General features: G+C 42.4%; 1 protein-coding gene across 5 annotated transcripts in view; it reads right to left on the reverse strand.

The window, feature by feature from the left end:
- Positions 1–14,526, reverse strand: part of LOC141752411 (hepatitis A virus cellular receptor 2 homolog) — a 16,793-nt gene extending 2,267 nt beyond the window's left edge. The window contains exons 1-6 of one of the 5 annotated variants that reach the window (XM_074610364.1): positions 14,462–14,526; positions 11,900–12,247; positions 10,699–10,773; positions 9,590–9,648; positions 8,914–8,995; positions 954–981 (exon numbers count right to left, since the gene is read on the reverse strand). In XM_074610364.1, the coding sequence (XP_074466465.1) occupies positions 954–981; positions 8,914–8,995; positions 9,590–9,648; positions 10,699–10,773; positions 11,900–12,247; positions 14,462–14,498 (629 nt within the window). In that variant the 5' untranslated portion in view covers positions 14,499–14,526. Of the gene's footprint in view, positions 1–953; positions 982–8,913; positions 8,996–9,565; positions 9,649–10,698; positions 10,774–11,899; positions 12,248–14,461 lie in introns of all 5 variants that reach the window. The other 4 variants (XM_074610363.1, XM_074610366.1, XM_074610365.1 and 1 more) reach the window with 4 other exon arrangements.
- Between the last annotated feature and the right edge of the window lie 474 nt (positions 14,527–15,000).

A 15,000-nucleotide genomic window follows, 5' to 3' on the forward strand; every position in this document is an offset into this window, starting at 1 on the left:
ACTCGCCTTCCTCTACTCGCCTTCACCACCTCGTCTTCCTCTCTGTTTCTGGTGAAACTGAACCAGCTGATGCAACATGTCTGACTCTCCAGGAACACTCAGCTTTAATGACTCATTAAAGGTTTCAGGTGTTTCTCTGATCCTGGATCCTCCAGAGGTTCTTCATCTGGTCCCAGTCTGATTCTAGAGATGCACTGATACCAGTCTGTTTCAGACCCAGTACCAGTACTTCCATCGTATCGGGGGTACTCCCCGATACGAGTACTTCTCTGTGTCTAAAGAGCCTCGTTAACAGCCAGCTGGAGGGTGTGAGCGACACACGGCAGGCTGGGGAGTCCCGCATACGAGGCGGTGCGCCGCCACCGGCTCTAGGTCGGCTTGGAAAGGCTCGGGGGGGGAAGGTGATCCCTGGGCCACAGTTTTACAGCGCTCCCCGCCCGGACCTCACCGCACCGTGACGGGGCTCCCTGCTATACATATATATATGTATATATGTATATACACATATACACATATATATACATATACATATATGTGTATATATAAATAGATATCACATCCCAGTGAGGGTTCATCATATTAAAGGTTATTAGACCACAGAGGTTAAAGAGACTCTGCAGGATGTTCTGACTGTTGGTGGTTTGTGGTTTTTAGTTTCAGTCTGAATACTCCTCACATCATCATCATCATCATCATCATCATCATCAGTGTGAGCGTGATGCTGGATGAAGATGAGGGTGACGTAGTGATGAAGCAGAGAGACTCTGTGGTGTAACTGCTGCCTGATGGAGACTCCACAGTGATTCATCCCGTTCAGTGTCTCTGAGCTGCTGAGACGCTTCACAGGATGAAACACGTCAACCATCTGGAAACACCCCGTCAGCAGAACAAGAGAAGAAGAAGAAGAAGAAGAGAAGAAGAAGTCTCTGAATGAGTCACATGACTGAACTTACGTTTTGCTGAGTCGCCTCCGTCTGCTGACTGCAGAGACACAAACACCAACACATCACTAACACATCACTAACACATCACTACACATCACTACACATCACTAACACATCACTAACACATCACTACACATCACCAACACATCACTACACATCACTACACATCACTAACACATCACTAACACATCACTACACATCACTACACATCACTAACACATCACTACACATCACTAACACATCACTAACACATCACTAACACATCACTAACACATCACTAACACATCACTACACATCACTACACATCACTAACACATCACTAACACATCACTACACATCACCAACACATCACTACACATCACTACACATCACTACACATCACTAACACATCACTAACACATCACTACACATCACTACACATCACTAACACATCACTAACACATCACTACACATCACCAACACATCACTACACATCACTACACATCACTAACACATCACTAACACATCACTACACATCACTACACATCACTAACACATCACTAACACATCACTAACACATCACTAACACATCACTACACATCACTACACATCACTAACACATCACTACACATCACTACACATCACTAACACATCACTAACACATCACTACACATCACCAACACATCACTACACATCACTACACATCACTAACACATCACTAACACATCACTACACATCACTACACATCACTAACACATCACTAACACATCACTAACACATCACTACACATCACTACACAAACACTAACACATCACTACACATCACTACACATCACTACACATCACTAACACATCACTAACACATCACTAACACATCACTACACATCACTAACACATCACTACACATCACTACACATCACTACACATCACTACACATCACTACACATCACTAACACATCACTAACACATCACTACACATCACTACACATCACTAACACATCACTAACACATCACTACACATCACTAACACATCACTACACATCACTACACATCACTAACACATCACTAACACATCACTACACATCACTAACACATCACTAACACATCACTAACACATCACTAACACATCACTAACACATCACTACACATCACTACACATCACTAACACATCACTAACACATCACTACACATCACCAACACATCACTACACATCACTACACATCACTACACATCACTAACACATCACTAACACATCACTACACATCACCAACACATCACTACACATCACTACACATCACTAACACATCACTAACACATCACTACACATCACTAACACATCACTAACACATCACTAACACATCACTAACACATCACTACACATCACTAACACATCACTAACACATCACTACACATCACTAACACATCACTAACACATCACTAACACATCACTACACATCACTACACATCACTAACACATCACTAACACATCACTACACATCACTAACACATCACTAACACATCACTAACACATCACTACACATCACTACACATCACTAACACATCACTAACACATCACTAACACATCACTACACATCACTACACATCACTAACACATCACTAACACATCACTACACATCACCAACACATCACTACACATCACTAACACATCACTACACATCACTAACACATCACTAACACATCACTACACATCACTACACATCACTACACATCACTAACACATCACTACACATCACTACACATCACTACACATCACTACACATCACTACACATCACTAACACATCACTAACACATCACTAACACATCACTAACACATCACTACACATCACTACACATCACTAACACATCACTAACACATCACTACACATCACAACACATCACTACACATCACTAACACATCACTACACATCACTACACATCACAACACATCACTAACACATCACCAACACATCACTACACATCACTACACATCACTACACATCACTAACACATCACTACACATCACTAACACATCACTAACACATCACTACACATCACTAACACATCACTACACATCACTAACACATCACTAACACATCACTAACATCACTAACACATCACACCATCACTACACATCACTACACATCACTAACACATCACTACACATCACTACACATCACTACACATCACCAACACATCACTACACATCACCAACACATCACTACACATCACTAACACATCACTACACATCACTACACATCACTACACATCACTACACATCACCAACACATCACTACACATCCAACACATCACTACACATCACTACACATCACAACACATCACTACACATCACCAACACATCACTACACATCACTACACATCACTACACATCACTACACATCACTACACATCACCAACACATCACTACACATCACCAACACATCACTACACATCACCAACACATCACTACACATCACCAACACATCACTACACATCACTAACACATCACTACACATCACTACACATCACAACACATCACCAACACATCACTACACATCACTACACATCACTACACAACACTAACACATCACTACACAACACTAACACATCACTACACATCACTACACAAACACCAACACATCACCACACATCACTACACATCACCAACACATCACTACACATCACTACACACTACACATCACTAACACATCACTACACATCACTACACACTACACATCACTACACACTACACATCACTACACATCACCAACACATCACTAACACATCACTACACATCACTACACACTACACATCACTACACACTACACATCACTACACATCACTAACACATCACTACACATCACTACACACTACACATCACTACACATCACTACACATCACTACACATCACTACACATCACCAACACATCACTACACATCACTAACACATCACTACACATCACTAACACATCACTACACATCACTACACATCACTACACATCACTACACATCACTACACATCACCAACACATCACTACACATCACTAACACATCACTACACAGCACTACACATCACTACACATCACTACACATCACTACACATCACTACACATCACTACACATCACTACACATCACCAACACATCACTACACATCACTTACACATCACTACACATCACCAACACATCACTACACATCACTAACACATCACTACACATCACTACACATCACTACACATCACCAACACATCACTACACATCACTACACATCACTACACATCACCAACACATCACTACACATCACCAACACATCACTACACATCACTAACACATCACTACACATCACCAACACATCACTACACATCACTACACTACACATCACCAACACATCACTACACATCACTACACATCACTACACATCACTACACATCACCAACACATCACTACACATCACCAACACATCACTACACATCACCAACACATCACTACACATCACCAACACATCACTACACATCACTAACACATCACTACACATCACTACACAAACACCAACACATCACCAACACATCACTACACATCACTACACATCACTACACAAACACTAACACATCACTACACAAACACTAACACATCACTACACATCACTACACAAACACCAACACATCACCAACACATCACTAACACATCACTACACATCACTACACACTACACATCACTACACACTACACATCACTACACATCACTAACACATCACTACACATCACTACACACTACACATCACTACACATCACTAACACATCACTACCCATCACTACACACTACACATCACTACACATCACTAACACATCACTACACATCACTACACATCACTAACACATCACTACACATCACTACACACTACACATCACTACACATCACTAACACATCACTACCCATCACTACACACTACACATCACTACACATCACTAACACATCACTACACATTACTACACATCACTACACACTACACATCACTACACATCACTAACACATCACTCCACATCACTACACATCACTACACACTACACATCACTGTACATCACTACACATCACTACACACTACACATCACTGTACATCACTACACATCACTACACACTACACATCACTACACATCACTACACATCACTAACACATCACTACACATCACTGTACATCACTACACATCACTACACATCACTACACATCACTAACACATCACTACACATCACTACACATCACTACACATCACAACACATCACTACACATCACTACACATCACTACACATCACTACACATCACTGTATTAGAACTGATATCATCATAATAATACAGTTTTTCTCAATTGTTTACACACAAATACTGGTACTTGACACACAATGACCACAACATGTAACTCATGCACCAACCCCCTGAACCAATTCTGCTAAACTACAAGCACAATTCCTGCTTTACACTCAAATTGCAGTTCTAAAACACACTTTTTTCAAAACACTACACACAATTCTCTGCATTTGGCACAATTTTCATGAAGAAAATCTCGTTTTCACAAGGAACACACTGTCATTCAAAATTCTAAAGTCAATTGCCCTACTATGCACACTGACTCATCACATGGGCAAACACCTGTCACACAGTGTTACAATTAGCAATCAGAGCTTTAGCATAAAAGGGAAAACATTGCTTGTGATGTGGATGAGGTGCTGTGGCCAGACCGAAACAGAAGAGAGGATGTAGCATAGTTGTTTTTACTGTAACTGTATACAGTAAATTCTTCTGTTGTTTTGTATGTAGACCGCTGTATGTGCAACTTTGTGTTGGTTGGGATGTACACTGTGTACATTGTTTTTGTGGGGAAAATAAAATATATTTGTTACCGTGTATTTGTGTGTTCTGAGTATAAAAACAATATTCTAAAATATTTTACAACACACTGATGTATGTACTGTCTGTAGTAATGTATGTACTGTCTGTAGTAATGTATGTACTGTCTGTAGTAATGTATGTACTGTCTGTAGTAATGTATGTGCTGTCTGTAGTAATGTATGTACTGTCTGTAGTAATGTATGTACTGTCTGTAGTAATGTATGTACTGTCTGTAGTAATGTATGTGCTGTCTGTAGTAATGTATGTACTGTCTGTAGTAATGTATGTGCTGTCTGTAGTAATGTATGTACTGTCTGTAGTAATGTATGTACTGTCTGTAGTAATGTATGTACTGTCTGTAGTAATGTATGTGCTGTCTGTAGTAATGTATGTACTGTCTGTAGTAATGTATGTGCTGTCTGTAGTAATGTATGTGCTGTCTGTAGTAATGTATGTACTGTCTGTAGTAATGTATGTACTGTCTGTAGTAATGTATGTACTGTCTGTCTGTAGTAATGTATGTACTGTCTGTAGTAATGTATGTACTGTCTGTAGTAATGTATGTACTGTCTGTAGTAATGTATGTACTGTCTGTAGTAATGTATGTGCTGTCTGTAGTAATGTATGTACTGTCTGTAGTAATGTATGTACTGTCTGTAGTAATGTATGTACTGTCTGTAGTAATGTATGTGCTGTCTGTAGTAATGTATGTGCTGTCTGTAGTAATGTATGTACTGTCTGTAGTAATGTATGTACTGTCTGTAGTAATGTATGTACTGTCTGTAGTAATGTATGTACTGTCTGTAGTAATGTATGTACTGTCTGTAGTAATGTATGTACTGTCTGTAGTAATGTATGTGCTGTCTGTAGTAATGTATGTGCTGTCTGTAGTAATGTATGTACTGTCTGTAGTAATGTATGTACTGTCTGTAGTAATGTATGTACTGTCTGTAGTAATGTATGTACTGTCTGTAGTAATGTATGTGCTGTCTGTAGTAATGTATGTACTGTCTGTAGTAATGTATGTACTGTCTGTAGTAATGTATGTACTGTCTGTAGTAATGTATGTACTGTCTGTAGTAATGTATGTGCTGTCTGTAGTAATGTATGTACTGTCTGTAGTAATGTATGTACTGTCTGTAGTAATGTATGTACTGTCTGTAGTAATGTATGTACTGTCTGTAGTAATGTATGTACTGTCTGTAGTAATGTATGTACTGTCTGTAGTAATGTATGTACTGTCTGTAGTAATGTATGTGCTGTCTGTAGTAATGTATGTACTGTCTGTAGTAATGTATGTACTGTCTTTAGTAATGTATGTACTGTCTGTAGTAATGTATGTACTGTCTGTAGTAATGTATGTACTGTCTGTAGTAATGTATGTACTGTCTGTAGTAATGTATGTGCTGTCTGTAGTAATGTATGTGCTGTCTGTAGTAATGTATGTACTGTCTGTAGTAATGTATGTACTGTCTGTAGTAATGTATGTGCTGTCTGTAGTAATGTATGTCCTGTCTGTAGTAATGTATGTGCTGTCTGTAGTAATGTATGTACTGTCTGTAGTAATGTATGTACTGTCTGTAGTAATGTATGTACTGTCTGTAGTAATGTATGTCCTGTCTGTAGTAATGTATGTGCTGTCTGTAGTAATGTATGTACTGTCTGTAGTAATGTATGTACTGTCTGTAGTAATGTATGTACTGTCTGTAGTAATGTATGTACTGTCTGTAGTAATGTATGTACTGTCTGTAGTAATGTATGTGCTGTCTGTAGTAATGTATGTGCTGTCTGTAGTAATGTATGTACTGTCTGTAGTAATGTATGTACTGTCTGTAGTAATGTATGTGCTGTCTGTAGTAATGTATGTCCTGTCTGTAGTAATGTATGTGCTGTCTGTAGTAATGTATGTACTGTCTGTAGTAATGTATGTGCTGTCTGTAGTAATGTATGTGCTGTCTGTAGTAATGTATGTACTGTCTGTAGTAATGTATGTGCTGTCTGTAGTAATGTATGTACTGTCTGTAGTAATGTATGTACTGTCTGTAGTAATGTATGTACTGTCTGTAGTAATGTATGTACTGTCTGTAGTAATGTATGTACTGTCTGTAGTAATGTATGTACTGTCTGTAGTAATGTATGTGCTGTCTGTAGTAATGTATGTACTGTCTGTAGTAATGTATGTACTGTCTGTAGTAATGTATGTACTGTCTGTAGTAATGTATGTACTGTCTGTAGTAATGTATGTACTGTCTGTAGTAATGTATGTGCTGTCTGTAGTAATGTATGTACTGTCTGTAGTAATGTATGTACTGTCTGTAGTAATGTATGTACTGTCTGTAGTAATGTATGTGCTGTCTGTAGTAATGTATGTGCTGTCTGTAGTAATGTATGTACTGTCTGTAGTAATGTATGTACTGTCTGTAGTAATGTATGTGCTGTCTGTAGTAATGTATGTACTGTCTGTAGTAATGTATGTACTGTCTGTAGTAATGTATGTGCTGTCTGTAGTAATGTATGTACTGTCTGTAGTAATGTATGTACTGTCTGTAGTAAGTGTAACACTGAACAATAAAAAGGCCTGAGTCATCATGATGAATGGAGAAGAAGTGTTTTCCATTCATCATAGTGTTTTACATTGAGCACATCAGTGTTCAACTGGTTCTTATAAATGTCTATTCATATGATGGTGTGTGTGTCATTTGAAAACAAAATACCATTTTGAGAAGAAATAACATTGTTTTGAATGTAAAGTTTCATTTTGCAGGAGAATTGAGGGGTTCTGCCCATTGTGTGTGTGTGTGTTTTGATTTGTGTGTAGAGTTCTGAGAGTATGAGGCATGCTTTCAGAAAATGTGTGTAAACAATCGAGAAAAACTGTAATATAATAATATAATGAGGACAGCGTGACGTCTAACAGACTGATGATCTACATGGTCAGATAGTCTCCTCTCTGATGATGTCACTTCCTGCTGATGGACATTTAGAACAAGACAAACTGTTGAGAGACCTGTTAGCCTGTTAGCCTGTTAGCCTAGGAGCTAACAGCATGTTTCAGCTGAAGATCGCTGCAGCCAGATGTTTAGGACTGAAACCAGATGTGAGGACAAACTTACCGATGATGGCGCCGGCGCCGGCTGTGACCAGAACTACCAACCCGACCAGAACACACACCAGAACCACACCCACACTGCTGTCCTGTAACACACACACACACACACACACACACACACACACACACACACACACACACACAGATGTTTAGATCAACATCATCAGCTCCCAGCAGCTGAGCGTCACCTCCACCATGTTGGACTGAGAGAGACGAGCAGACGTCAGTAAGACGTCGTCCTACAGAGAGACGGACTAAAGTAGTTTAATGTCTCTACTGGACGTCCTGTTGATCTACAACAATATATATATATAAGAAACACTTCAGTCCACAATGGCGGCAGCGACTGCTGTAAGAAAACACCAGAGATTCGTGTCTCAGCTTCTGAACTCTTTGGTTAAAGTTTAGGTCTGGTATCGGTGCATCCCTAGTCTCCAGATGTTCTCATCCTCACTAGCAGCTGTAACGTGTTGGTTCTGACTCCTCACGTTGTGTCCTATAGTTGGGCGGGTCGGACCGGTCCAGATGTGTGGCGTTGCCGTGGAGAAGAGGGCGAATCAGAGCGGACGCAAAAAAAAAAAAGCAAAAGTGCTTCTTCGTTGTATGTGTGACCAAAAGGCGTGGTAACCATGGTTACCGTCTCCGTCTACAGTCACCTGCTCATGAGCGTCTCCTCTCACCTCGGCCGTCACGCTGCTGGAGGAGGAAGTCTGGACCAGCTCAGTGGAGGTCAGCTGACCTGGAGGAGCAGCATGATGTCATCATTACACAGGATCAGGGTCTGAGAGGAGTCCTCTAGGACACTAGGACTAGGACACTAGGACACTAGGACACTAGAACTAGGACACTAGGACACTAGGACACTAGAACTAGGACACTAGGACACTAGAACTAGGACACTAGGACACTAGAACTAGGACACTAGGACACTAGAACTAGGACACTAGAACTAGGACACTAGGACACTAGGACACTAGAACTAGGACACTAGGACACTAGAACTAGGACACTAGGACACTAGAACTAGGACACTAGGACACTAGGGCTAGGACATTAGGACACTAGGACTAGGACACTAGGACACTAGGACTAGGACACTAGGACACTAGGACACTAGGACACTAGGACTAGGACACTAGGACACTAGAACTAGGACACTAGGACACTAGGGCTAGGACATTAGGACACTAGGACTAGGACACTAGGACACTAGGACTAGGACACTAGGACACTAGGACACTAGGACACTAGGACACTAGGACACTAGGACTAGGACACTAGGACACTAGGACACTAGGGCTAGGACATTAGGACACTAGGACTAGGACACTAGGACAGTAGGACTAGGACACTAGGACACTAGGACACTAGGACTAGGACACTAGGACACTAGGACTAGGACACTAGGACACTAGGACACTAGGACACTAGGACTAGGACACTAGGACACTAGGGCTAGGACATTAGGACACTAGGACTAGGACACTAGGACACTAGGACTAGGACACTAGGACACTAGGACACTAGGACTAGGACACTAGGACACTAGGACTAGGACACTAGGACACTAGGACTAGGACACTAGGACTAGGACACTAGGACACTAGGACACTAGGACACTAGGACACTAGGACTAGGACACTAGGACACTAGGACTAGGACACTAGGACACTAGGACACTAGGACACTAGGACTAGGACACTAGGACACTAGGACTAGGACACTAGGACACTAGGACACTAGGACTAGGACACTAGGACACTAGGACTAGGACACTAGGACTGTTTACCTGCTGGAGGACTGACGTCTGTCTGTTCTGGTGACGTCTCTCTGCTTGATGGTGACGATGTCGTCGTCTGTGGAGCTGAAACACAGAACACCAGTAGAGACCAGTAGAGACCAGTAGAGACCAGTAAAGACCAGTAGAGTCCAGTAGAGTCCAGTAGAGTCCAGTAGAGACCAGTAGAGACCAGGAGAGACCAGTAAAGACCAGTAAAGACCAGTAGAGACCAGTAGAGACCAGTAGAGACCAGGAGAGACCAGTAAAGACCAGTAGAGACCAGTAGAGACCAGTAAAGACCAGTAGAGACCAATAGAGACCAGTAGAGACCAGTAGAGACCAGTAGAGACCAGTAAAGACCAGTAGAGACCAGTAGAGACCAGGAGAGACCAGTAAAGACCAGTAGAGACCAGTAAAGACCAGTAAAGACCAGTAGAGACCAGTAGAGACCAGGAGAGACCAGTAAAGACCAGTAGAGACCAGTAGAGACCAGTAAAGACCAGTAGAGACCAGTAGAGACCAGTAGAGACCAGTAGAGACCAGTAAAGACCAGTAGAGACCAGTAAAGACCAGTAGAGACCAGTAGAGACCAGTAGAGACCAGTAAAGACCAGTAGAGACCAGTAAAGACCAGTAGAGACCAGTAGAGACCAGTAAAGACCAGTAGAGACCAGTAAAGACCAGTAGAGACCAGTAGAGACCAGTAGAGACCAGTAGAGACCAGTAGAGACCAGTAAAGACCAGTAGAGACCAGTAGAGACCAGTAGAGACCAGTAAAGACCAGTAGAGACCAGTAGAGACCAGTAGAGACCAGTAGAGACCAGTAAAGACCAGTAGAGACCAGTAAAGACCAGTAGAGACCAGTAGAGACCAGTAGAGACCAGTAAAGACCAGTAGAGACCAGTAGAGACCAGTAGAGACCAGTAAAGACCAGTAGAGACCAGTAGAGACCAGTAAAGACCAGTAGAGACCAGTAAAGACCAGTAGAGACCAGTAGAGACCAGTAGAGACCAGTAGAGACTACTTCAGTCCCACCAGTAGACAATGTCTCTCTGTTGTAAACAATGTGTCCCAGTTCACTTCCTGTTAGTGGACGTGAATGACATCAGCTGACAGGAAGTAAAGATGGACCCAGGCTGTTGCCTAGCAACGTAATCCCGTTAATATTCTGCTGATATAAAACTTGAATATTAATAATAATAATGTCTCACCCGTCTCAACGGTCAGATCAAAGTGATGCTTTTTGTCGTTGAACCAGCCGTAGATGTCCACCCTGCAGCCGTAGCGTCCGGCGTCCGTCTCCGAGACGTTGAGGATGGTCAGAGAGACGTCTCCGGCCTCCAGTCGTCCCAGTAGCTGGTACCTGCTGGACGCTCTGGTTCCGTCCACCACGCGGTGTCCGTCCGTGGAGATGAGCTGGTTCCTGCAGCCTGACGGCGGTATATCTCCTCGACCCCAGCAGACCCCCAGCGCCCCGTGGTGGAAGATGTCATACTTACAGGTCAGAGTGACGCCTCCTCCGACTCGACCAACAACGCTGTCGCCGACGACAACGCCGACTGGAGACACAAACACGTTAACCATTGAGACGCCACGCTGAGTTAAAGCTGAGTTAAAGCTGAACTCTGGTCTCTCTCTGCTCTGGACTCGGGTCTGTCTCTGCTCTGGACTCGGGTCTCTCTCTGCTCTGGACTCGGGTCTGTCTCTGCTCTGGACTCGGGTCTCTCTCTGCTCTGGACTCGGGTCTGTCTCTGCTCTGGACTCGGGTCTCTCTCTGCTCTGGACTCGGGTCTGTCTCTGCTCTGGACTCGGGTCTCTCTCTGCTCTGGACTCGGGTCTCTCTCTGCTCTGGACTCGGGTCTGTCTCTGCTCTGGACTCGGGTCTGTCTCTGCTCTGGACTCGGGTCTGTCTCTGCTCTGGACTCGGGTCTGTCTCTGCTCTGGACTCGGGTCTGTCTCTGCTCTGGACTCGGGTCTGTCTCTGCTCTGGACTCGGGTCTGTCTCTGCTCTGGACTCGGGTCTGTCTCTGCTCTGGACTCGGGTCTCTCTCTGCTCTGGACTCGGGTCTGTCTCTGCTCTGGACTCGGGTCTCTCTCTGCTCTGGACTCGGGTCTGTCTCTGCTCTGGACTCGGGTCTGTCTCTGCTCTGGACTCGGGTCTGTCTCTGCTCTGGACTCGGGTCTCTCTCTGCTCTGGACTCGGGTCTGTCTCTGCTCTGGACTCGGGTCTCTCTCTGCTCTGGACTCGGGTCTGTCTCTGCTCTGGACTCGGGTCTGTCTCTGCTCTGGACTCGGGTCTCTCTCTGCTCTGGACTCGGGTCTGTCTCTGCTCTGGACTCGGGTCTCTCTCTGCTCTGGACTCGGGTCTGTCTCTGCTCTGGACTCGGGTCTGTCTCTGCTCTGGACTCGGGTCTGTCTCTGCTCTGGACTCGGGTCTGTCTCTGCTCTGGACTCGGGTCTGTCTCTGCTCTGGACTCGGGTCTGTCTCTGCTCTGGACTCGGGTCTGTCTCTGCTCTGGACTCGGGTCTGTCTCTGCTCTGGACTCGGGTCTGTCTCTGCTCTGGACTCGGGTCTGTCTCTGCTCTGGACTCGGGTCTGTCTCTGCTCTGGACTCGGGTCTGTCTCTGCTCTGGACTCGGGTCTGTCTCTGCTCTGGACTCGGGTCTCTCTCTGCTCTGGACTCGGGTCTGTCTCTGCTCTGGACTCGGGTCTGTCTCTGCTCTGGACTCGGGTCTGTCTCTGCTCTGGACTCGGGTCTGTCTCTGCTCTGGACTCGGGTCTGTCTCTGCTCTGGACTCGGGTCTGTCTCTGCTCTGGACTCGGGTCTGTCTCTGCTCTGGACTCGGGTCTGTCTCTGCTCTGGACTCGGGTCTGTCTCTGCTCTGGACTCGGGTCTGTCTCACAGACATCAGAATAAAAGCTGCAGCTCTTCATGTCTTCTGATTATTGATATTTATATATGATATGAACATGAACCTGATGCTCTCACTGACTCTGATCAATCACCTGATCAATCAATCATTCATATTTAAAATGAGGCAAAGAACAAAGGTTTGGAGGAGAAACACAAAATTAATATTAATATTAATGTTAACGTTAATAAATCAAACAGAAAATCCCAACAAAGCCATAAAAGAGTGAAGATATATATAACTCTGCTCCTCTATAGATATATATATCTATAATATATATATCTATATATTATAGATATATATGTTTAACTGTATTCTATAATAATGAACAGCTGTATTCTGACCTTTAGTCTATATTTATTAAACCTCTCTACTTCAGTTCTCGTCCTGCATTATATTCCATATTAGACATTTCTTAATCCCTGGTCTCTATATCTCCTATAGGTTATTATCTATACACTATATTCATCTTTAACAGTTTATTCATCTCCTGGTAGTTTTATATCTGCTATATATTTTATATTCTGTTCTACTAACTAACATGTTTTTACTAACATATTGTACTATTTACTAATTTCCCTCAATAAAGTTACTATCTATCTGTCTATCAATTTATATAATGATAATGATAATAACAATAATAATGTTAATAATGATAATAACAATAATAATGTTAATAATGATAATAACAATAATAATGTTAATAATGATAATAACAATAATAATGTTAATAATGATAATAACAATAATAATGTTAATAATGATAATAACAATAATAATGTTAATAATGATAATAACAATAATAATGATAATAGTAATAAATAATAATAATAGTTATAATAATAATGATAAAGAGTTACCAGTGAGGAGGACGAGGAGCACAACGATCTTCATCATGAACACACTGACACACTGACATCACACACTAACACACACAGTTAAACACACACAGTTAAACACACACAGCTGCACACTGCAAGAAATGAACCGCTGACTCGTTAAATAGAAGAAACTCAGTGTGGTCAGAGACATGATGAAACCAAGAGAAACGAAAGACACACAGAGAGACAGAAACACAGAAACACAGAAAGACAGAAAGACAGAAACACAGAAACACAGAAAGACAGAAAGACAGAAACACAGAAACACAGAAAGACAGAAACACAGAGAGACAGAAAGACAGAAACACAGAAAGACAGAAAGACAGAAACACAGAGAGACAGAAAGACAGAAAGACAGAAACACAGAAACACAGAAAGACAGAAAGACAGAAACACAGAAACACAGAAAGACAGAAAGACAGAAACACAGAGAGACAGAAAGACAGAAACACAGAAAGACAGAAACACAGAGAGACAGAAAGACAGAAACACAGAAAGACAGAAACACAGAAACACAG

Source organism: Sebastes fasciatus, chromosome 16, assembly GCF_043250625.1.
Source record: "Sebastes fasciatus isolate fSebFas1 chromosome 16, fSebFas1.pri, whole genome shotgun sequence".
Taxonomy (NCBI): Eukaryota; Metazoa; Chordata; class Actinopteri; order Perciformes; family Sebastidae; genus Sebastes; species Sebastes fasciatus.